Here is a 26,624-nt window from a genome sequence, read left to right as displayed (position 1 = left end):
TCTAAAATCAGAGTGCCAGAAAATTGGTTCTTGGTGAGAGCCCTCTTCCTGGCTTGCAGGGGGCTGCTTTCTTGCTGAATCTTCACATGTTAGAGTGAAGAAACTCTGGTGCCTCTTCCTTTTCTTACAAGGGCTCCAATCCCATCTTGGGAGTCCTCCCCTCACAGCCCCATCTAAGACTAATTACCTCCTAAGGCTCCCACCTATTCATACTATCACATTGGGGATCAGGACTTCAACACATGTATTTAGAGAGGATACAAGATTTGGTCTATAGCAGTAGCTTTAGCATTTTCCATTTTCACCAGTTTGTGTTGCTTCACATCCTCTCCTGCATTTGGTGTTGTCACTGTTTTAGATTTTAGCCATTCTAGTAGGCATGTAGTGGCATCCTTTTTTAATTTACAATGCACTAATGATCTTTAATATTGAGCATCAATTTCATATGCTTACTTGCCATCTGTGTGTCTTTTTTGGTGAGGTGTTTATTCATATCTTTTGCCCACTTTATGATAGAGTTGTTTGTCTTCTTATTGAATTTTAAGAGGTCTTTTCATATTTTGGATGTAAATTTATTAACAGAAACTTTCTCCCTGTTTATGGCTTTTCATTTATTTCTTTGAACAATGTCTTTCACAGAGCAGAATTTTGCAATATTAATGAAGTCCAACTTTTCAATTTTTTTCTTTTATGGATTGTGTTTTTGGTGCTGTATGTAAAAACAGTGCCAACCCAAGGTTACGTAGATTTTCTCTTGTATTTATTTTCTGAAAGTGTTGGAGTTTTGAGGGCACCTTGTTGGCTCAGTCGGTTAAGCTTTAGACTTCAGCTCAGGTCTCTCACTTCTGTGCTGACAGCTCAGAGCCTGGAGCCTCCTTTGGATTGGGTGTCTCCTCCTCCCTCTGCCCCTCCCCTCATGCTGTCTCTATCTCTCATAAATAAACTTAAAAAATTTTTTTAAGTGTTAAGAGTTTTGAGTTTTACATTTGGGTCTATGATCCATGTTGAGTTAATTTTTTGTGAAAGATCCAAGGTCAGTATCTAGATTTTTCTTTTCTTCCCTCTCTTTCTTTTTTGTTTTTGCATGTCAATATGCAGTTCTAGTACTATTTGTTGAAAGACTATTCTTTCTTGATTGGATTGCCGTTGCTACTCTGTCAAAAATCAGTAGACTATCTTTGTGTGTGTTTATTTCTGGTCTCTCTGTTATGTTCCATTGATCAATTTGTCTGTTTTCTCAACAATATCACACTGCCTTGATTACTGTTGCTTTTTAGTTAAGTCTAAAAGTCAGATAATGTCAGTTCTCTTTTTTCTTTTATCTTCAATATTTTGATTGCCTCTCCATATAAACTTTAGAATTACTTTGTTGATATGTCATAGTAATTTGCTGGGATTTTCATTGAGATTGTTCTGAATCTGTAGATGTCTATCGACATCTTAGCAATACTGAGTCTTCCTTTCTATGAATTTGTACTGTCTATTTATTTACATCTTTGATTTATTTCTCCACAGAGTTTTATAGTTTTCCTCCTATAGATCTCATACATATTTTGGCTTAAATGTCTTTCTCTCTTGCTCGATTTTGGTTCTAAGGTAACTGGTGGTATGTTTTTAATTTTAAATTCCAGTTGCTCATTGGTGGTATATAGGAAAGGCATTGACTTTTGTAAATCAGCCTTGTTTCCTGCTACTTTGATATAATTGCTTATTGGCTCCAGCAGTTTTTATGTCAGTTCCTTAGGATTTTCTACATGGATGATCATGTATCTCAGGATAAAGATAGTTTTAGGTCTTTTTTTCCCCAATCTTTATATGTCTTTTTTAAATAGTTCATTTATTTTTGAGACAGAGAGAGACAGAGCATGAGTGGGGGAGGGGCAGAGAGAGAGGGAGACAGAATCCAAAGCAGGCTCCAGGCTCTGAGCTGCCAGCACAGAACCTGATGCGGGGCTCGAACCCACGAACCGCGAGATCATGACCTGAGCCAAAGTCGGACACTTAACCAACTGAGCCACCCAGGCGCCCCTAATCTTTTATATATTTTATTCCCTTTGTTTGTCTTGTGAATTAGCCAGGACTTCCAGTATAATGTTGTATAGAAGTGATGAAAGGAGGGAACATCCTTGCCTTATTCCTAATCTTAGTGAAAAGACATCAAGTTTCTTACAATTATGTATGCCATTAGCAGTAGGTTGTTTTTAGATGTTCTTTATTAAATTGAAGAAATTCCCCTTGCTGAGAGTTTCTATCATGAATGGATTTTGGGTTTGGGATATGGATTTTTTTGTATCTTTTATTATATTACCTATGATTTTTCTTCTTTAGCCTGTTGATGTGAGGGATTACATTAATTAATTTTCTTTTTTTTTCAAATGTTGAATCAGTCTTGATTAACCCAAAATAAATCCCACCTGATCATGGTGTATGGTTCTTTTTAAACATTGTTAGATTTGATTTGCTAATATTTTCTTGAGGATTTTGCATTTATATTAATGAAAAATATTAGTCTGTTTCCTTTCTTAGAATATCCTTGTATAGTTTTGGAATTAATGTAATGGCCTCATAGAATGAATTAGGAAGTACTCCCTCTGCTTCTATTTTCTGGCACAAATCATGGAGAATTGCTGTCATTTTCTTTCTTAAATATTTGGCAGAATTCACTATATGGATATGGTGTTTTTGTTTTGGAAAGTTATTATTCAGTTTCTTTGATTGTTATAAACCTAATTAAATGATCTATTTCTCCTTGTGTGAGTTTTGGTAGAATTTGTCTTTCAAGGAATTGGTCCATTTCACCTAAGTTATCAAATTTGTGGGCATAGAGTTGTCCATAATATTCATTTATCCTTTCAATGTCCATGGCATCATTAGTGATGGTCCCTCTTCTGTTTCTGTTATTAGTAATTTGTGTCTCCTCCTTTTTTCTTGGTTAGCCTGACAAGGGCTCATCTATTTTATTAATCTTTTCAAAGAACCAACTTTTGGTTTTGTTGATTTTCTCTATTTTTTCCTGCTTTCAATTTTATTGATATATTTTTCTGCTTACTTTGGACTTAATTTGCTCTTTTTTTAAAATTTTAAATGTTTTTATTTATTTGTGAGAGAGAGAGAGACCCCGTGAGTAGGGGAGGGTCAGAGAGAGAGGGAGACACAGAATCTGAAATAGGCTCCAGGCTCTGAGCTGGCTGTCAGCACAAAGCCTGATGCGGGGCTTGAACCCATGAACTGTGAGATCATGACTTGAGCCGAAGTTGGACGCTTAACTAATTGAGCCACCCAGACACCCCTGCTCTTTTTTTTTTCTAGTTTTCGAAGTTGGAATATTGATTTTAGATTTTTCTTTTTTCAGTTGTGCATACAGCACTATTGAGTTTCCTAGAAGCACTGCCTTTGTGGTATCCAACAAATTTTAATGTTTTTTAAATTTTCATTTAGTTCAAAAGTTTTTTAATTTCTCAAGACTTCTTTAATTCTTGTGTTATTTATAACTGTGTTGTTTACTCTCCAAATATTTGGGGGTTTTTCTAGCTATCTTTGTGTTAATATGTTTTCATCCATTATGGTCCAAGAGCGTACGTGGTATGATGTCTTTTCTTTTAAATTTGTTAAGGTGTGTTTTATGCTCCAGAATATGGTCTGTTTTGGTGAATATTCCCTGCAAACTTGGGAAGAATATATATTCTGCTCTTGGATGAAGTTTTCCATGTCACTTAGATACAGTTGATTGATGATACTGTCCTGTTCAACTATATTTTTACTGATCTTCTGTCTGCTGGTTCTGTCAGTTACTGATAGAGAAGTGTTGAAGTCTCCAACTATAATTTGTGTATTTATCCTTGCAGTTCTATCAGTTTTTACCTCATGTAATTTTACATTCTGTTGTTAGATGAATGCATATTACGGGTAGTTATGGCTTCTTGGTGAATTGACCTGCTATTTGACCTAGAATGCCTCTCTTTATTGCTGATAATTCTCCTTGTTTTGAAGTCTGCTTTGTCTGAAATTCATAGAGCTACTCCAGCTTTCTTTTGACTGTTAGCATTAAGTATTTTTTCCCTTTACTTTTAATCTGTGTTTTCATATTTAAAGTAGATTTCTTGTAAAGACCATGTCTTTACATGAGTCTTGCTCATGTAGGCAAATGAGTCGTGCTTTTTTTTTATCTGCTCTGATAGCCCCTATCTTCTAATTAGTATATTTTAGACTACTTACATTTAAAGTGAGTATTGATACAGTTGGTTTAATGTAAGCCACATTTGTGACTTTTCTGTTCATTGACCTTGTTCATTTTTTCTCTTCCTCTATTCTTCTGCCTACTCTGGTTTTAATTGATCATTATATATGATCCCATTTTCTCTCCTGTCTTAGCATATAAATCACAAGTTTTATTTTAAGTGGTTGTGATACATACTTACAAGTAATACAAATCTACTTTCAAATAACACTATATTACTTCATGGGAAATGCAAGCACCATATAAAAGAATAATCCCAAATCCTCCCTGCCATCCCTTATATCATTGTTGTCATTTATTTTATTTTTCCATAAGCTATGCCCACCAAATATTTTGTTGTTATTTTGTTGAACAAAATGATAGTTTTGTTAGATTAAATAAGAATAAGGAAAAGACAAGATTTAATTTTCCTTTTATTTATTCCTTTTCTAAAATTTATATATGAATTTTTGACCTGTATCATTTTCATCCTCTCTGAAGCTGGCAACAGATTCCCCCAATTTCTGTTTATCAAAGGAAGTCTTTATTTCTTCTCTCCTTTTGAAGGATAATTTCTATTAATATAGAATTCTAAGTAGATGATATTAATTTTTCAAAACTTTGAAGTATTTCACTCTACTCTCTTCTTACTTAAGTGGTTTCCAAAGGGAAGGTTGATGTAATTCTTATCCTCATTCCTCTAGTGATAAGATCCCCAACCCCATCTACCTGACCTCTTTCAAGATTTTGCCTTTGATTTTCTCTAGTTTGATTTTAATATTCCTAAATATAGATTTTTAAAAAGTATTTATCTTGATTGGTGCTGTCTGAACTTCGTATATCTGTTGCTTGGTGTCTGTCATTAATTTTGGGAAATTCTCAGGCATTATTACTTCAAATATTTCTTCTCTTTCTCTTTTTTCCTCTGGTATTTCCATTACATGTATATGTACCTTTTGTAATTGTCTCACAGTTTTTGGATATTCTGTTTCATCCTTTTCATTCTTTTTTTCTCTTTCCAGTTAGTTTTGTAAGTTTATATCGCCATATCCTTAAGGTCACTGATTGTTTCCTTGGTCATGCCCAGTCTACTGATGAGCCCATCAAAGACATTCTTTATTTCTGTTACAATGTTTGTGATTTCTAACATTTCCTTTTGATTCTATCTTAGAATTTCCATCTCTGCCTACATTGCTCATCTTGCATATTGTTCACTTTTATCATTAGAATCCTTAGCATATCAGTCATAGTTATTTTAAATTCCTGGTCTGATAATCCCAAATCTCTGCCATGCATGAGTCTGGAACTGACCGTTGCTTTGTCCCTTCAGTCTATACTTTTTGCCTTTATCATGTCTTGTAATTTTTTTGTTGAAAACTGGACATGCTATATCAGGTAAAAAGGAACTAAAGTAGCTAGGCCTTTAGTGTGAGGCTTTGTGTTTATCTGGCTAGGAGTTAGGCTGTGTTTACTCTTAGCTGTAGCTATATATCAGATGCTAAATTTTCCTCTAGTATTTCTATTTTTGTCTCCCCTATTGTTTTTAGACGTTCTTAGAGAGCCCTTAAATAGGCAGTTCTTTTAGCTGTACTCCTTTGTTATTATTCAGTAGCCCTGTTCATGTGGTGGTATAGTATGTGTAAAAGGATATTCTGTAGTCTTATGATTAGATCTGTTGTTTAGTGAACCTGAGATGGCTATTTCCTGTCCCCCAGGGTGGTTAGTGTTTGTTAAAACCTCAGTGTGTTAAATTCTGCCTCAAGGAGAACAGAAAGCTTACTGCAAATAAACTGAGCTAATATGTAAAAATTCTCTAAAAGTAAAAATAAGTACAATATGTCCTATTAGAATGATAGTAATAATACTATCTAATAATANAGTCGGACGCTTAACCAACTAAGCCACCCAGGCGCCCCTACTATCTAATAATATTAATAATAATAGCATTAACAAAAGATATCAAAATGTTAGTTTTAAATATAATATTTAATTCATTTGTATGTCTGCTATGATATATAAAAATATTATAAATGAGATTCTTATAAATATCATTATCTATTTCATGTTAATATACAGTGTGAAACCCACACAATTCTGAATGAAGGGACAGACTTTGTTCTAACAATAAAACATACATACAACATGCCCAAACATAATTTCCAGTTCCATCAGGGTCTTTTCATCATGTAAAAATTAACTATAAATTCTAATATTATTTAGTAACTAAAATGTGAATTCTGTTGTGTTTGTCACTCTCAAAAATAATCCTTTATGTCTAGGAAATTAGATTCAGCTCCCTGGAAAAGTATACATGTAGTCAAAACAGAATAACAAAAGCAAGAATATTATCTTCTTTCCTGCCATGTCCTATTCAAGTAGTGTATACTTAAAAAACAGATAATGGAGGGGTGTGCCTGGGTGGCTCAACCAGTTAAGTATCCAACCTCCTGATTTCAGCTCAGGTCATGATCTCATGGTTTATGAGTTCAGGCCCCACATCAGGCTCCACACTAACAGCTCAGGGCCTGCTTGGGATTCTCTCTTTCTCTTTCTCTGCTGTCCCCCTACACGCACTAGCATGCACTTGTGCCCGCTCTCTCTCTCTCTCTCAAAATAAATTAATAATGGATCCAAAGCAGAATGCCTATATATTTTTCAAGTACTTTGCAAGCAGCAAGAACAGAGGTATTAATATAAATACAGCTTAGCAAGTATTTATATACCATTTTCCAACTATTTGTTATATAAGAGACTTAAAAAAGGCAAGACCTCAGTAATAATAACTGTTTTACATTGTAAATTTCAAATTCTCAAATCTCAAAATTTATCAATAACATTGAGATCATGAAGCTGAATGGTGGGATCATCTACTAATTAGCCAAGTTATTGTTTCCTACAATAGACTGTGAGATCCATATTAATTACAGAACTTTATATATTCAATTCAATTCAATTCAATTTGTTCAATTAAACACTTACTTTATACTTTTAATGTACCTGGCATAGTGGTCATTGCTGAAGCAATAGGATAAATAGGTTAAGGTTTATGTTCATATGCCAGATTTGTAAGGGAGACAATACATGCAAAAACAATTATAAACGACTTGGTAAATGTAGTAATAGAGATACATAAATGGATGATTCTAAAAATTACCCTATGTTCTGAGAGTTAAATTCCTAAATTTTAAGTTCCTGAAAGCCAAAGTTTGCTGTATACTGGTTATTAATTCCCTGTGTCCTTTCTAGTATCACCTATTTGGGGAATATAGGCCTTACTGTCTTGTATGTATCATGAAACCACTCCTCCCCTCCTGTACATGTGTGCATGCACGCACACATACACACAGCTCTACAGGACAATGTAATTATCTTACCCTGAGAAACTAATCCTGCGCCAATAAGATTCCCTTTTGAGAGGTAATCCAATTTTATAGTTGAGTACTCTAACTCTAGAGTCTGATGGATGCAGATTCTAACTCCTTCACTGGTCATCTATAAGTACTTCCCCCCCTAGGGTCATTTTGGTAATTAAAAGAAATAATGTTCATTAGCATTGTATATAGTACCTAACACTAGGTACTAGTCTCAGTAAATGTTAATATTAATTCCAACACACAACACAGAGATGAGCTTATCTGAGGATAAAACTAAGTTGTAAAATCTGTAGACTGAAGCTGGTATCTATAAGATGAGCCTTGAGCAAGAGAGGAGTTAATTATCAGAAAGGAGGGTCTTGCTGACCCATACAGACCATGTAGCCACAGAGACATGGTGTGAATTGCTGGCTCCTCATCTCTTGAGATATAGCTGTACTTCCTGCTTTTCATTTCTTGGCAAATTCCCTTGTATTCTTTCAGTAATTTTCTTTTTACTTGAGCTAATTTGACTAGGTTTCTGTTCTTTGTAACCAGTGATCCTTGGCTCAAACAGTATTCAATAAATAGGTTTTTTGTTGTTTAATATTGGTGAGAAGAAATAGTACATACAAGATTTGTTCTAATAAAACAACTATGCAGTAATACCTTCAGAACTCCAATATCCTTTATTTTATTAATTTTATGTTCTACTCTAACCAATCAAGCATTATCAGCAGACATAAGTAATATCCTAGCCTTCCTCCTCTTACCCTTTTCTGTTCCTATGTATATTTACCTTTCATCTCTGTATTGCAAAGAAAAATAATAGTTTGTTGGTACACAAAGAAAAATGCATTTTTCTTATATTTTTAGAGCCAAAATGTAACATAGTCTTATTATGTATGTTATTTCCTGTGTGTTGAAGCCTAAAAAGGGCATTTGGGGCCATAACACTGATTAGTCCAGTTAAGTACTCTGATATAACAGTGACATTTTATAGAAGGTAATAGTTGTCATCTGTGCTGTCATGGTATGAACATTCATATTTTACCCCAAACATATCATTTCTGGTTTAAGTTATCTTCTCTTGGAGTAATGAGTACTGTAAGAATTCTACCTGTTTTGTAAATTTAGGCTTTATTTTATTTATTCTTAAACTACTTCTTTCAAGCACCAGGGAAATATCACTAATTCTTAGATTTGGTGAACACATTTTCAACACCTTGTTTAAATCTTCCATGATTTTACACACTTTAAACATATAACTCTCAGCTCTCATTTTTTTCAGGTAGACGAGAATCATCCCTGTTGTCATTTGAAAGATTTCCATTCTTCTAAATATTATTTCTCTTTGTTCTTGAGATGTAGTGGTTTAAATGCATGAATTTATTGATATATAAATGCAGTTGTGATTGTCCTCATTCATTTATGTTCAACTAAATGATCTATTGAGTTGACTTAAAAATTACTTTGAGGGCGCCCAGGAGGCTCAGTTGGTTGAGTGTCTGACTTCGGCTCAGGTCATAATTTCACAGTTAGTAGATTCAAGCCCTGTGTCAGGCTCTGTGCTGACAGCTCAGAGCCTGGAGCCTGCTTCAGATTCTGTGTTTCCATCTCTCTGCCCTTCTCCTGTTCTCTCTCTTTCTCTCTCAAAAATAAATAAATGTTTAAAAAATTTTTTTTAATTTCTTTGTATCACCTTTAAAAGAAGTCTTTTCTCTGATCTTTTTTAGTCTTTTAGAAATTCCACTGACATGAATAAAGTTAATTATTATAATAAACAAGGCTGAAATTTGTTTCTGAAAATATAAAATATTTGTATTTATTTTGTGATTCATTTGGGATAGCATCTGTTATTATAGCCTGAATTTTGAACCATAGCATCAGAAGTAGATACTTCAATTTATAAGGTTTTCGGAAGCAAATTGAAAGTTGTGCATTTTTATTTATTTATAAATATACCACTTAAGAAATGAAAGGAGGAGGGGTGCCTGGGTGGCTTAGTAGGTTAAGCGTCCGACTTTCGCTTAGGTCATGATCTCGCGGTTCGTGGGTTCGAGCCCCGCGTCGGGCTCTGTGCTGACTGCCAGTTCAGAGCCTGGAGCGTGTATCAGAGTCTGTGACTCCCTCTCTCTCTGACCCTCCCCTGCTCACGCTGTCTCTCTCTCTCTCTCTCTCTCTCTCCTAGAAATAAATAAAACATTAAAAAAAAAAATGAAAGGAGGAAATATTTTTTAAAAAATACATGTTTTACACTGCAAAATATTTCTAATAAATTTTTAATAGTTGAAAATAAGTATGTTAATAGATAATGAGAATGGTTTACACATTTAATAAATCTCTTTATGATAACTGCTTTTTAAATTCTTTGTTCTGAAGTAGGCTATTTCTCTTTCATGGAAAGGTTATAATATATTTATTAGGATATAAGACCATCATAGGTCTTATAATTCACATTCTGTCTATAATCAAATTGTGAAGGTATTATTAAGTCTTAGCCATGAGCTTTAAGTTAACTAAAAAGCACCCTAATTGTTTCATACAAATACTTTAAATTTGAGATGATCTATCTTTAGCTATTATTTTTGTTTCTTTGGGGATTCTAGTATGAACCCAAAATGACAATGAGGGAAGTTGTTTTGTTTAGCGACAATTTAATTCCTTAATTTGTGTATATGTGATCAATGTTTGAAGCTTATGTCTTTTACTTAATATTAAATTCTTTGATCTAGTGCCTTTTGTACAGAGAGATCTGGACCTTACCCACTGGTGTTAGCTCTCTTCCTTTGTCTTATTATTTAAACTCACACCTTGGAGCCCTGCTCCTCCCTCCTTTTTTAATAAATTCCATGTGGAGTCACTTTTACTTTCTGTGAAACTTTAAGATAATGGAATAGGGTGGTATAAAACTTCAAATTCTGGAATCAGAATGTGTGCCTTCAGCTCCTGTTTTTGACTGCTAGCTGGGTGACCTTGAACAAGTTACTTAAATTCATCTGTAAAATGGGGATAAAAGAGTACTCACCTCACAAAGACTCTGTGGACTAATTGGGATAATGCATGGAAAACATTTAGTGTACTACCTGGCATGTAGTTGTTGCACAATAAGTTAGCCTTTAATTAAAGTTGCTGATAGGGAGCTGAGCAGGAAAGCTGTGGATGCAAGAGCTATTTTAGAAATAACCTGCATGGGTCACTGAAAAAGAGTAAAGCATATGAAAAGAACAGATTCTGACCCTCACCCCTGCCAGAATATTTATGATTTGAGATGAACGTAGGATTATGGTAAAATAATAACCTCTGATTTGTAGATTTACCAGGTAAGACTTTGGGGCGTATTGGTAGATAGCCACAGGTTGAAAAATATGTTGCAGATGATGAGAAACCATAGATAACCTTCTTGGCAGGGAAGTGACAGAAGAATTCCTTTGCACAGTCTAGTCTAGGTTCTAAAGAAGGTTGTGGTGGTGCTGTCCCTGTTTAAATAATAAATGAAAAATGTCATGGGAATGATAGTGTGAAGTATCAAATCTGTACAAAGTATTGTATTTTGTAAGCAGTAACAAGAAAAGGCCTACTTCTCGCAACCTCAAACATCTCCTTGCCCTATTTGCCACATTTGTCTTCCTTCTCCTTCCCCTTTTCATGCTCCATTAGTTCAGGTTTCATGCCTTTTGCCTCAAAGTTCTTTCTCTCCGTGTATGGATATCCCCTGCTCTTCCCCCAGTTAAACCAGAAAGGGCAAAATATAGCCACTTTTTGAATAATGTCTTTATAGTTTTTATCTCAGCTATGTCACCAGAGGCTGTAGATTGTAAAGTATTAGCTCTCTTCTTTCTAGAAACTTAACACAACCCAGAAGAGGAGAAAGGGACAGTCCACTGACTTATACCAGATTGGCAGACACAGTGACAGCAGGAGCTATAGCTTGGCCATAAAGCTGTATCCCACCCCCCATCTTTTTCCACTTTTTCCACAGTGGAAGCTGAGGCAGCTGGGGGAGAAGACAGATTGTGCAGTCTGAGATGGCAGCAAGTTAAAGATGGAAATGGTGGCAGGGTGACTCTTGGAGCGGCTAGTGCTTTATGGATTGGGTTGGCATACAAAATGAGGGAGATTTGCTACTGAATCCCTGTTTCAGTAGGCCAGGATGTTTGTCTGTTTTGTCAACAATTTGTATGGTGTTTTAGCACATTGCTTACTACACTTGATTAAGTTGTCTTCTCTCATATCCCACAAAAGTCTTAACTGTTTTGTTATGATTTCCAACACACTGCATTTTCATTTTCTTCCCTAATGGGATAGTCAAAAGTACTAGTTATAATTCTTGTATTTTAGGGTATTAGGATTGACCTGTATTCCACCATCAGGAAACTCAAATTGGGCCTTCCTGATTTAACCTTTGAGTGGTATTAGCAGAAAAATCACAAGGAGCTGTAAGTTCAAAATGAAGCATTACATTCCTAACTCCAACCAAGTGCTAATCACAAAGGCTGCTATAAAGTTGCCCCAAAGCAAAAGGAAACACAGCATGCCAGCTGACAGCTCTGTGCTGTGATTTCCTGTTGGTATGCCAGTATACTCAGTCATCATTTTCAGGAATTCTCATGGGATAAAAGGCTGTTATTACCTGGAGGTCCTTCCTCCTGCCTATTGCTTTCAAGGAGGGTAACATGTGATGAAGGAATAAGAGGAATATGAAAGTGGAATTATGATTTTCTATGAGAATGGGGAAAAGAAAGTTTGGGGTTTGGCTCTTGAATAATTTGATGAAATTAAGCCTTATCTTTCTTTGTACTGCTTTCTATTCCTCTATTTTCTTGTTGTTGTTTTTTCTCCATGAGAAAAACTGTTGCAGAATTCTTTGGGATCCTTTGTGTTAGGAGTTTCTAACTTGGGAAAAAGTACTAAATGATTTAAATATAACCAAAAAACTCCCCCAAACCTCTACATGGAGTTACTTGTTTTGGTTCAGATTTTTATTTAAATTTTAGTTAGTTGACATGTAGTGTAATATTGGTTTCAAGAGTAGAATTTAGTGTTTCATCAATTACATATAACATATATGTAATGGCCTGTGCAATGTGAATCATCAGAGAAGCTGTTGGCACTGTCCCGTTTATGAGCAAGCTGTGGACTGTCTGGAATCTTAGCAAAGTGACTTCTACATGTATTTAAAATATAAGTGACTAAATTTGTTTCAGCACATGCAGAATGACTGCAAGGAGCTTCTGTTTAGTGACATGAAGCAAAAAATCTCTTTGCTCTCTTTTCTTTTGATACTGCTTGCCTGCATTATCCTGAACTGCATAACTCACTAGGATATTACGTATTTTCCATTAGCCGTTCTTTCAGGCTCCTATCCAGAGTTAAGTCTGTCAGAGTAACACTGAGGTCAGTGAACCATGAGTCTGGTTGCCTTTGCAAGGCATTTCTGTGCTAGTAAAAGCAGCAAATACCTCATAAGAATGCTGCACAATCATTCCCATAGTGTGATATGCTAATTCTTAAGAATGTTGCTAACACTGCACTTTGTTTCATATGATTGAATTTAGAACTTTCACTCAATTGGTTGAAGGCTTCAAACTGGCGGTAATAACAGTCTTTTGAGTTGTTGCTTAAGTAGAGCAGTGATGGAATTCATATGGCAGGCGACAGTTGCTCATTCAAGTTCAAGAAAAAATCTCTATCAACCTCAGTGGTTGAAAAACAAAAGGAAAGAAAGTAGCCCAGCTGTTCGCTTTTTAATAGTATATCTTTCTTCCATATTTCAGATGAGAACAGAGCACGTCATTAAATGAAGATATAAATATTAATGTCATCATTGTTAAAAATCCTGAAGAACAGACCTCGCACATTTATGTGATTTTTTTTTTTTTAATGTCCATCTTATTGTGTCCAAGTAAAATCAGTAAAATCCCCCCCATGTCCCTAGAGGTCTCACCACAGCTAGTTAGCTTTCAGTCTTGGTATCCTTTTACTCGTGTCTCCTATAACAAGTCTCAGAGAATTTAGTAAAACTTTAATCAGTCATATTTGGCCACATAATGTTAAAGAAAATGTAAATCCCAGGAGTCCAGATAGTCTTTGTGGATATAATTTAAGCATACAAACGCTTTGCTGTGACATGAACAGGAAGTATTCCTAGTTTAGACAACTTACTACCATGATGTGCTTTCAGTGTGGAACAGAATTTTAGTCGTTAGTAATTATAGGATGTCAGAACTTTCAGATAGCCAGAGTTTCTACCCTTCTATTTGAATATTTGTCGACTATTTTGAAACAATAAAAGCTGCTTATTGTTCTGTTGCCTATGGTAAACGGTATGAATAAGATTTTGGGTGTATATCTGCTTATATCTAGTATATTTCTTAGTGTATCTTTGGCTCACTGAAATGGGCACTTTGATATATTTTTCAGAGAATATGATATTTTGGCAAACAATCTCTTCCCTGACCAAATTCTAGCTAACTTCTTGAAAATGATTCAACAGAATTGATCCTAGGGCAAAGAGCTAACATTTTTTGAGAATCACTGTGTATCAGGCATTGTGCTCAGCTTTTTCCATGTAATAACTCACCCTTAAAATAACTTGATGAGTAAGATACTATAATTAGTCCCATTTTCCAGATGAATAAGTTGCTATTATCAATGCCATTTTCCAGATGGAGAAACTGGGCTGAAGTTAAATATAATTTATCCAAGGGCACACAACTGTGAAGTGGTAGAGTATTTAAACAGTAGTTTTTGTCCTAACAAAGCCCATACCTGTAATCACTATGTACTACATACATGGGAATAGGCATTTACTTGACCATATTTGTTTGATGTCTCTCCTTGTTCTAGCCTCACGTAGAGCCATGAATCTCAGCAGTTGACACAGTCTTTGGAAATGCTCTTGGGTGTGGCGGCATTTGCCAACTATAACCATTCAAGGAAACCCTTAGGAAGGGAATTAAAACTGCATTGTACCCCTCTATGCCTAGTTGAGGGAAGCCTGGACCTATGTGGGTATTGAAGGCAACTTTCTTCAGAGTCTTGAGACCAGAAAGCAGACAGCCTTTTTTGGTTCAGAATTGTCAAAAAGTTACTAATAATCCCTGCCTCACCCCAAGTGAAATTTAAGTTCCAGGTAGTGATATCTTATTGGAGATTTTTCTCAACTGGCAGCCCTCTTCCAAACTTCTTTACCTTGACCATTCTGGCTTTCTGAGGTCTATCTTCAAGAGATTCCACCACCCTCCCTCAGTTTAGTTGTGTTTCTGTCACAAGTCAGTGACAGTCACTGGGTAGCAACTGAAAAAAGAAGATAGTAAATTCAGAAGAAATCTCATGGAGTAAGACCCAAAGTCTTTCCCACCCTTGAAACATTTTTCATGACAGCAGAACCTATTCATTCATGGTAGATGTTAAGACCTTCCTATTGAGTCTACTGATGATTAATAATTGTACTTGACTAATTTCAAGGCTAGTGTCTGTCTTATGGCACATGGAATGATAACAGAGTAATACTTTTAAATGGAGTTGCTAGAGGTACTTGCCTGCTGGGGCGCCTGGGTGGCTTAGTCGGTTAAGCGTCCGACTTTCGCTTAGGTCATGATCTCGCGGTTCGTGGGTTCGAGCCCCGCGTCGGGCTCTGTGCTGACTGCCAGTTCAGAGCCTGGAGCTTGTATCAGAGTCTGTGACTCCCTCTCTCTCTGACCCTCCCCTGCTCACGCTGTCTCTCTCTCTCTCCTAGAAATAAATAAAACACTAAAAAAAAAAAAAAAGGGTACTTGCCTGCAGCTGTGGAGATCCTCCCTGTCAAAGAATTATCTATGCTACTGGCAGAGGGCTCTAAGTGTACCAGCAAGCCTATTGAGACTTGACTTTGGCAAAGATAATGACCTTATAGACCAGAATTACTAACAAGAGAAGGTAGTCTTGAAAATGAGTCCCTGAGGGGCGCCTGAGTGGCTCAGTCGGTTAAGCATCCGACTTCAGCTCAGGTCATGATCTCACAGTTTGTGGTTTCGAGCCCCGCGTCGGGCTCTGTGCTGGCGGCTAGCTCAGAGCCTGGAGCATGTTTTGGATTCTGTATCTCCCTCTCTCTCTGACCCTCCCTGCTCACGCTGTCTCTTTCTTTCTCAGAAATAAATAAAACATTAAAACAAATTTTTTAAGAAAAGAAAATGAGTCCCTGAAATAATTAATAGTGATTATATCAGTTCTAGTTGAACTGAGCAGTCAATTGTGTAACTCCTAGACTAGTTTGCTCTGATTCTTTACAAATGCATAGTCCTGACTTTTGTAAGACTTGCACATATAAAACATTCTCTTGCTGGAAGGTTGATGCAGTGCTTCCCCCCTCCCCCCCCAACGGTACCATCTTAATAGAATGGCAAGGCACTCTTGATTGATCAAAACGGGACATATTTAAATGCTTTGAAATATATAAATATAGTTTCCAGAAAGCAGAATGTAATATAAGTAATGTGGTAAACACTAGAGCCTAATCCTGGCCCTTTTATTAGCTGTATTACCTTTGAGAAATTTCTTAACCTCTCTAGTTTGTTTCCTCTGTAAAATGAGGGAGTTTAAGTAAATCTGTTTCTCAGACTCTGAACCTACCACAGATTACTAGAGATTTATTTAGGTGGCATATATGAGATAATTTCAAACAGTTTCCTGATAAAAGATTAAAACAAACATTGAATTGAATAATTGAGAAAGTTATTTCTTTTTCAGTCCTTCTGATTGTGTCAGACAGATTTTCAAATTAGTATCAGGATATCTTTACAATAGTTCTTTAACACTGGATAATTGTTTGGGAGTGGAGCTGATGGGTGGGAGCAGGTACTGGGAATCCTCCATTCCTCAAGATTTTCTATAGAAGCATAACTAATTCCATTCCTTCAAAGGGAGAAGTACTGCAGTGGTTGTTTGTTTGTTTTTTTCTTCTTTCTGTCTACCTCATTTACCCTCCACTTGGCAGGAAAGTAGTGCATACAGCTGGTGAGTTTAGGGGGAGGAATAAACGTGTGAGGCATAGCCCTGTCTGGCTTCTCTCATGGCATGCTCTTCCTCCTCCTCAGTATAGTAGGCCTTGGTTGACAGACTCTTCTTAGGACTGGGTGGAAACCCGTAAGGCCATAAATCCAAAGAACAATACTACATTCTGTAGTTCATCCTTATTGGTAATCAAGCTGATATTTTGATTACCATTTATCCTTCTCTCTGTCTCCCATTTGGTTTGAAACTCATAGGAGATGTAAGGGGAAATGCAATTATACCCCTTTAACCTCACTGATAGATAACCTCTTCTTTTAATAGGAATCTGGCTTGAGCCCAAGGCGCTTCATAGGCAATAGTATTTATATAGAATTTAATGATATGGTTTCATTTTCAGTGAAGTTATACTTCTAGTTTCCATCTATAAAATAAATTCATGTAAGTTTTAAAATGAATTTTTAAAACATTAATACAGATAATACATGGATATGGTAAAAATTGTAAAGTAAATACATAAATGACTAAAGTTTAGAAACCACTCACTAAGCATGATCATTTCTAATCTAAGATCTGTTCCAGATTTAAATTCACTTCAATATAAATGCCAGTAGTATAAAAAATGTTAGGTGGTAAACCAAGTAAAAACAAATGGGACCTTCTAACCATAGCATATAATATGTTATTTTCATTTATTTTAAAATATATCATTATTGAGGAAGCTAACCTTTTTTTTTTATTTATAAATATCCTTAATATTTTACTAGACAGTTGAGTATTGATATCTTTTTGATAACACATTATTTGGTGATGGTATTTTATTTTTCTTCCACTGAAAACAGTCAGTTCTGGGTGAGGTTTTTGAACTAGAAATCTTGGAGGGCAAGGACAACGTTGTCACTGTATACTCTGCCTCATACAGTGTTTGGCATATAGCACTGTTCAATAAATATTTGAACAAGTGGAATGAATGAATGAATGAACGAATGAATGAATGAATGAAAAACCAACAAAAATAAACTACATTCTCTGTCTTGAAGATATAAGCATAGTTTCAATTTATTTCTGAAAGCTGTCAATAGGACTAGCTGTAAGAAAGTTGAGCCCTTGGGGTAATCAGTGAAAGATAGAGCTACACAGAACATTTAGAATAACCGTGTTAGGAAGAAATCGCAAAAGGAAGGTAGCCCTATTAATTTTGCTTTTGTTTATGGCCATATAAGAGGCTAGATTCTTCCTTTCTTTCTCTCTTCTTTATAAAAAAGAACTGTTTTCCCATCCTATTTTTCCTCTCATTCATGCGGTATGTCTCTTATCATGTCCATATCACAGAAAGCATCCCAATTTCCCTTGCCTTTGGGAGATTATTAGAGCTTAACTTAAAATGTGGCTCACTCTCTCCCCATACACTCTTTTTTTTTTTTTAATGTTTTATTTATTTCTAGGAGAGAGAGAGAGAGACAGCGTGAGCAGGGGAGGGTCAGAGAGAGAGGGAGTCACAGACTGAAACAGGCTCCAGGCTCTGAGCTGGCAGTCAGCACAGGGCCCGATGCGGGGCTCAAACCCATGAACCACGAGATCATGACCTAAGCGAAAGTCGGACGCTTAACCGACTAAGCCACCCAGGCACCCCTCTCCCCATACACTCTTAATTGTAGTTTCTCATCTGATAAAGGTGCCCACCTCTTTCTTAACTGGTACCCTAGATGAACTGCAATGCTGGTGGTAAATTTTTTTATTGCCATCTATTCATGCAAAAAATGTCATGTTTCAAGGGCTTTGTTCTAAGAATCCTGAAATGAGTTTTACATGTCAGAGAGAGAATATTAACCAGACATTTTTAGTTATGCCAACTAACTTTCTTATAATCATGTAGTTTGAGTGATTATATTTCCAGATGATGAGATTTACTATAAAACACTTGGCATAAATGCAGAAAAACAAAATTTGAGGACTGTGCTCCATTCTGGTGAATACATTTTAAATGTCTTCTAGGTTTATTCTCTATAAGTGCATTCTTTCTTTAATGGTCCAGTGATTAACTGGAATTATTTTGTATGTTCAGGTTAATATTTTCTGTTACTGAAATTTTAATTCAGTACATTTTGTATTTGTAAAATTTATCTGCCTGGTATCTTCATGTCTTCTAGTTATTACTATATGGTCTTCAGTATCCAAAGATAGATATTCAGTTAGATGTCTTCAATATCTAAAGTTGCTGGCTTATCCCATTTTGGGTTGTTCATATCATTATATTATAAAATTGACAGAACAGCAGTATCATTAATGACATATACAAGTTGGATTCTGAAACTAATCATCATCTACAAAAATTAGCATCTAATCATATTTTCATTTTAATGTCCAGATAAACAATCAACATAGATTCTATTGTTATTATAAGTGAAAATGTAATAGATAATTTGGCCAAGAAAAAAAAGACTTTAGTATTATCATTTTTTTTCTTTAAAAGATATAACTGCTTGACTTATAATAGTAATCCTTACATACCTCTAGAGTCGTGCTCTGTCATGAAATTAATGCAAGAGCCATTTGCTATAATGACAATCTTGAAGTTTTGAGGATACTTTATTGTCTGGTTCAAAAACCAAAACAATTATAAAAAACAGAACTTTGTGTAGCTGGCTGTGTTCACTGACAATATGGTTATTCTCTGATTAGACATTCTGAGTGCATCCCTCTCTGGGGTATGAGGTGTTGATGTGGCAGCATGTTATGACAGGGTGGCGGAGGGGAAGATCATAGACTTCGGAGGCATGCCGACCTAAATGTGAAATTTAGCTCTGTCACTTCTGTGCCAGTACCTTGGGCAAGTTACTTAACTGTCTCTGTAATACTGCTGTAGAGTTGCTATAAAAGCATCCAGAGTGAGTTCTCAAATGGTAATTGTATGAGAAATATAGTGTGGTGATGATATGTTTTGATATTCTCACAGGTGAAGTAAAGGACAAAAACGTTCAGGTGGTTGAGCTCCCCATTGTAGACAGTCTTCATCCTCGTCCACCATATTTACCCCTGGCGGTACCAGAAGACCTAGCAGATCGGCTTGTACGTGTCCATGGTGACCCTGCAGTGTGGTGGGTGTCCCAGTTTGTCAAATATTTAATCCGCCCACAACCATGGCTAGAAAAGGAAATTGAAGAGACTACTAAGAAGCTTGGCTTCAAACATCCAGTTATTGGGTAAGAATCTGATTTATTCCTCATAATGTGATGTGTAGTAGCAGAGATATGTGTACTTTACAATATATTGTGAACTTTGTGATATAGTTCAATTTTCAGAGCCATACCCTAAAACAGATATTCCAGAGTTCACCTAAGGTCATAAGGAGATCATTCTTCCTTTGTTCACTTAGAACAGCTGAGTCATCATACTTTGTTACCCTCATTCACTTATTTATTCATTTAACAAATGAATGTCGTATCCTATCTTATCCTAACAAGATCATGAGATGAAGCTGTGACATTTCTAATATTTTCTATTGCACTTTTTTTTAGGCTTCATTAATTACCAATGATGATTATTTTGCATTTTTTTAATGTTCTGTTTTCTGCCCTGGAAGCTATTTTGATAATAAAATACTATTTATAATATAAGATAATGTTAAAATTATGATTTAAAATTATCTCTTGGCCCACGTGGGAGTTATCATGTATATATGCATCCAGTCTCATGCTTATGTTCAAGGAAATCATAGCACAAAGAAGCATCTTTGTGCATAAGCATGTGCTCCTATACACATACATAAAAAGTTATGGGAAGAGGAATTTTCCTGGGTCCTGGTGGCAGATTTCATATCATGGGAGAATGTTCTTTGCCTAATGGAAAGAGTACTGGACTGAGATTTAAGTGACCTGGGTAATACTCCTGGCCTTTTTCTAATTCTGGACCAAGTTACTTAATAATAGTATTGGGCTTTGATTTTTCCATCTGTAAAATAGGAAAGGTAATACCTGCCCTAAAAGTGATGATGTGATAAGAAGGGTAAAAGGATTTTAGTTCAGTGGGAAAAATGCACTGTAAAATAATACCTTTCAGAAAGACTGATGCTAAAATAATTTCTAAAAATAGACTTGTAGGCTAGACTGTAACGTTCTGCAGCTTATACTGTTAGTAATAAAGTCAGCTATTGATTAATATTAATGCATGTGTTGTTTATTCACTTATTTGCAGAACATTTATTGAATACCTGCTACTGTGGGGGACAGAGATTAATTTTTTTTAATGGCTCCTTCTAGCTTATTACAATCTATTGGAAAAGAGACATACACAGCTAACATTATATGGGCAGAATGTGATAAATACCCTGAGAGAAGTATAAAAATTATTATGAGAGGTCAGGGAGAAATATACTTCCATCTGTATCAGGGAAGTCTTCATAGCGTCAGTGTTTGAACAGGATCTTGAAAGATAAAAGGGTAGTAATTAAATTACCAAAATACCTTCAACTACATTATCTCATTCATCCTTTAACGCAGTCCTATGAAGTGAATAGAGATAACCATTTTCTAGGTGAGGAAACTAAAGGAAAGTTCCAGAATTAATAAAGGCAAAACCAGGACTCAAACCATCTTACTTTTCTTGGAAGCTTTCCTGTAGTTTGGCATGCCAGAAAGCTACCCTAATTATCCACGGACCATCCATCATATTAAGAGTTGGCCAAATACAAAAAATTGCAGTACCACAGACAATTGAGTTATTTCATTGAGGTAGTATGCTCTAATGAAAGAGAAAGACACTGGAATTCAAGAATCTGGGGGCCCCATCTAACTTCTACTACTAACAAGTGTGACTTTGGGCAGCATACTTGATCATTCCAGGTCTTCATTGATTGCCACTCTTTCCTCATTTGTTTAAAACTAAGAAAACTAAGTTAGATGGCATGTAAAATTTCTACTCACACAGTACTAAACAATTAGATTTTTGTGTCTACACAACATTCATTCATTTATTCATTGTATTTGGTGCTATTGGAAATAAATAAAATCACATTCCCTCCCCTGAAAGACTCAGCTTGATAATCTGATATAGATGACCCTTGAACAATGCAGTTAGGACTGCTGACCCCCATGCAGTTGAAAATCCATGTATAAATTGGCTCCTCCAAAACTTAACTACTAATAGCCTAGTGTTGGCTGGGAGCCTTACCAATGACATAAGCAGTCAGTTGACATCTATTTTGAATGCTATATGCATTATATACTATATTCTTATAATAAAGTAAGCTAGAGAAAATATGTTATTAGAAAATCATAAGGAAGACAAGATACATTTACAGTACTATACTGTAAAAAATCTGTGAAAGTCAGGCAAGTACGCAAAGAACTTTTACTTTAGTAAAGACTAGGTTGAACAGTATGTTAGAGAAACCAGCCTCCTCTTGCCTTATAGTTGTCTTTTTATTCATTGATATGTCTTCAGAAGCATCAGTTTCCTTAAAGTCTGAAAAACTTACATTAAATTAAAATGACTTCCAATATCCTTCACAAGGTTAATACTCTGGTTCTTCCATAGAGACTTCATTATGTCTCTCTCAAAATTCTTGATCCAAGCCTAACTTCAGGAGTACTTGGAGACATGAGAAAATTTCTTAGTAGTACTCTGCCACTACCTCATATGCTCCTCTTCCTTTGATTCTTCCTTCCATTATTACAGCTCTTCTTTGTTTCTATTTTTATTTTTGTTTTCCTATCTCCCACCTAGCATCTTTCCTTGTATCTTAGTCTTAATATGTATAGAAGTTATTGACCCTTATTTTAAATGTTAGAGCTAAAGAAAGTACATGGTGAAATCAGTATCAAGAGTGTTTCTTCTTAGGAACTTTTCATTGAAATTCAGTGGAATTGTTTATCCCTATGGAGCACAGTGAACAATTCCAATTTCTTGAGAGAGAAGCAGTGATTAAGAAGGATATGGGAAGGAAACAATAGAATACCTGTAAATATAAAGGTACGCACATCTGGACTGGAATAGTCTGGAATGCAAAGGATACCCATAAAGATTAACTGCAAGTGAAAACAGACCTGCCCACCGGATTCATGATAAAAAGCTGATCTTGGGGGGCGCCTTGGTGGCTCAGTCAGTTAAGTGTCCGGCTTCAGCTCAGGTCATGATCTCATGATTCGTGGGTTTGAGCCTCGCATCGGGCTCTGTGCTGACAGCTAGTTCAGAGCATGGAGCCTGTTTCAGATTCTGTATCTCCCTCTCTCTCTGACCCTCCCCTGCTCAGGCTGGCGCGCTCTCGCTCTCTCTCTCTCTCTCTCAGAAATAAGTAAAACATTAAAAAAAAAAAGGGGGGGGCGCCTGGGTGGCTTAGTCGGTTAAGCGTCCGACTTCCGCTTGGGTCATGATCTCGCGGTTCGTGGGTTCGAGCCCCGCGTCGAGCTCTGTGCTGACTGCCAGCTCAGAACCTGGAGCCTGTTTCAGAGTCTGTGATTCCCTCTCTCTCTGACCCTCCCCTGCTCATGCTGTCTCTGTCCCTCTCCTAGAAATAAATAGAACATTAAAAAAAAAATTAAAAAAAAAAAAAAGCTGGTCTTAGGCTTGACCTAAGGCATGCCTGTATACTGTGACCTAAAAGGAAACACATTTACCATTTTCTTTTCCCATATATGAATAGTGGTTTACTAATTTGGTGGGTGTTGGGGAGGGTGCAGAAAGGACAAATTTAAGGACAGTTTTAATTTATGAAAATAAACTATGACCATTATTGTTTTCATTACAGTTACTTTGAAAGCACTAAGATGGGAGGAAAATACTGTGAAAGTCAACAAAGGATGATGTAAATCTTTGTCCCCAATTTTACAGTTTTAGAGCTTTTTTACAATAAGACAGATGAGATCAATATCTACATGTGTTTGATAGCGTGAAAAACAGCAAAAGGAAATTCATTATGTGTATAACAAAAGGGGTAGGATATCTCCATGAACTTGGAATGTAAGAATTCTTAAAAGGTTTGCCTACCTTGATTGTGCTATAGGAAGAATCCTTGCAGGTCTGTGTTTTCCTTGGACAATTTTCAATTCTATAAGCCGACAGTTACAGTAACTACACAGGGTAAAATGAAGAAGAAGAAAAGTTGGCATCAAAATGTTGCAAATATTATATTTAATATTCTGTAATAACAGCTGTGAATCTTGGTATCATTTGTTGCCAAAAATCTTTAAAAAGTTATATCTGTTTTTTTCTGGGAGGCTGGTTGTTATTTTGCTGCCTCTATGGAGTGTAACTCTGGAATCTTCCATTTACTCTACTATTCTTGGATATGCTAATTATTTTCTTTATAAGAAAGCATTCTTCAAAAGCTTATTTTCTAATTCTCCTTACATTGTGTTAACATGCAAATATATTTAGAATATATGTGTTTGAATTTTTAAAATATTTTATTTTTTCTAATGGCAAAAGTGAAAGAAAAATTGGTTTAAAATGTCTATGATGCCACCGTAAACAATGAAGTTGAGTAGCCTAAGAGCACCCAGTGGATCAGAAGGTCAGAGCATTATCAGCAGAGTCTGACTTTCTCCCTCTGCCCCCCCAGAGTACACGTCAGACGTACAGACAAAGTGGGAACAGAAGCAGCCTTCCATCCCATCGAGGAATACATGGTACATGTTGAAGAACATTTTCAGCTTCTCTCTCGCAGAATGCAAGTGGATAAAAGAAGAGTATATTTGGCCACGGATGACCCTTCTTTATTAAAGGAGGCAAAAACAAAGTAAGTTAGATGTACTAGTGATTCTAGACCAGGACTCTTTTTCAGTTGAAAGGAATCCTTAATTCCTGTGACTTGTCATTCTTGTTATAATACTACTACTTATTATTGGAGTTTTTAATTCAAACAACTATGTACCTATATGACTGTTAATATAACCAGGAGTGTATTTGAGGTGCCAGTATGGTGTATATTTCATTCTGAAGCCTCTTCTCTTCATGTGTAGGCAGCTGTCATCTTGCTATGTACTAACATGACCTCTCTGTGTGTTTGGAAGAGAGAGCAAGCTTTCTGGTGTCTCTTCCTGTGGGGACATTAATTCTATCATGAAGGCCCCATTCTCATGCACTTTCTTTAATCCTAATCATCTCCCAAAGGCCCCATCTCCAAATATGATCACAGCTCAAACATAGGTATTCTAGGGGGGCACAAATGCTAACCAACAATATAGAACTGCTGGCAATAAAACATACCAGGTGCTTGCCTTTTTACTTTCACTGTCTTCACTGGCATTGATGGGCAAATGAAACATATGTAAAATATGTGTAAGTTTTCAACTTATATAAAAATTTCTGAAACTTGGAAGTTATGTTAAAGAAAAGTAAAGGATCAGAAGATAAGTTTCATAAGTGAAAGAATAAGAACTGCTAGTATGTATTGAGCAGTAAAACAGTAATCTGTCATTTATAGAGCATGCCTGTATTTCACGCACTGTTAGGTGCTGGCGATTCCATGATAAGCAAGATACTGTGCTCTCAAGGAATTCCCAATCTAGTGGGGGAACAGAAAATTACTCATACTCCACAGTATGAGTAGTGCTACTATAGAGTTAACATAGGGGTTAAGAAAATACATATACATGCTGATCCTAATTGGGAATTTATCATAGGATCTGGGTGAACCTAGAATTGGTCTTTACTTATTATTAATAAATAAAGGATGTATTAAATATATGGAAGTAAGAAATGAGGGAGATGATTCTGTATTCTTAGCTTTGCTCAGACACTCTTTGCTCCAGAAATCATCCCTGAATCCCAGCGTGTCCCTCTTCTCTGCATTCCTCTGACTTGGTGCTTAGCACTTGCTTACCTCTGTGTCCCTCACTGGATTATAAGCAAGCGCTTTAGACACAGTACCTACCTCTAGTAGGAGCCCAGTAAGCACTGAATTATGTTTATTTCAATTTCAATTTCATCAGTTTGAAAACATTTTTATTAGCTGTCACTCACTTAAGCTATTGGTTATTTAATTAATTAATTTATTTTTGGTTCACTTTTTATGTCACAAATAGAGGTTAGAGAGAAAAACAAATTTAAAGTCAGTACTATACTGTAGATGTTTATCAAAAGCATTGGACAATAGTTTAAATCCTTTTTCTCCCTCCTAAGAATCTAAACCTGATGTAAGTTGCTTTTTTTTTTTTTAAGGCTCCCTATACAGAGTATATTCTCTCTCTCTCTCTCTCTCTCTCTCTCTCTCTCTCTCTCACTCTCACTCTCACACACACACACACATACACAGGACCGTGAAATTCGTCAATCAAGTGTGAGCCAAGTTACATACTTAACTAAATGAACATTTGGGCACAAAACACAATACAAAATTTTCACAGATACTTTTCTAGTTTGATATCCAGAAACAGAGTAGAAATAGTTCACCATGCTCCTTAATATTAAAATACCAGAATGAATTTGTAGCTTGATTGAAAAAAATATTAAAATATTATCTACTCTTTTACTTGTTCTTGAAGCATCACAAGCTTTTTTCTTGTTTTTCTTTTTTCCTTGATTAGCAAAATAATTCATGTTCATTAGACAATATGGAAGGTGGTAAGTATACAAGCAAGGAAAAAATATTACCCACAGTCCTATTACTCAGTGGCAACAGCTATTTAAATGTTGATATATTCCCTTTAGTCGTTGATATAGTTACTCATTTTAGTAGTTGATCATATTCTCTTTTAATACAGCAGTGGATCCATTTTCTCATTTCACTAAAAAAAATAATTATCTTAAATGTCCCCTTTAATGACTATATACCCCCTGTATAGATGTGTCATTGCTTACTTGCTCATTCTTCTAATATTGGACACTTAAGTTATTTCCAGTTATTTACTCTTATAAATAATGCTACAGTATATTCCTAAAGTTATCCACATTATGTCCTTAAGCTAGATTTCTGGCCTTGGAAATATTTAGATAAAAGGATATGAGCATCTTACAACTTTGATCCATGTACAGCATATGTTTGTGTTAAGCAACAATTTTGCTAGTAAAACGAATTTCCTTTCCATGGTCAGCTGGTCAGCAGCAAGTAGCTCCTCTCCCTATGG

The 26,624-nt window shown here is 35.8% G+C and overlaps 1 protein-coding gene across 18 annotated transcripts in view; it reads left to right on the top strand.

Moving 5' to 3' along the window:
* Positions 1–26,624, top strand: part of FUT8 (fucosyltransferase 8) — a 309,441-nt gene that overhangs the window by 270,259 nt on the left and 12,558 nt on the right. For all 18 annotated transcript variants that reach the window (XM_077767165.1, XM_077767167.1, XM_077767159.1 and 15 more), the window contains 2 exons: positions 19,517–19,763; positions 24,119–24,295. In XM_077767165.1, coding sequence (XP_077623291.1) covers positions 19,517–19,763; positions 24,119–24,295 — 424 coding nt within the window. The remainder of the gene's footprint in view (positions 1–19,516; positions 19,764–24,118; positions 24,296–26,624) is intronic.

This window comes from Crocuta crocuta, unplaced genomic scaffold, assembly GCF_008692635.1.
Source record: "Crocuta crocuta isolate KB4526 unplaced genomic scaffold, BGI_CrCroc_1.0 scaffold55, whole genome shotgun sequence".
NCBI lineage: Eukaryota > Metazoa > Chordata > Mammalia > Carnivora > Hyaenidae > Crocuta > Crocuta crocuta.
This window is presented reverse-complemented; position numbering and strand designations above follow the sequence as displayed.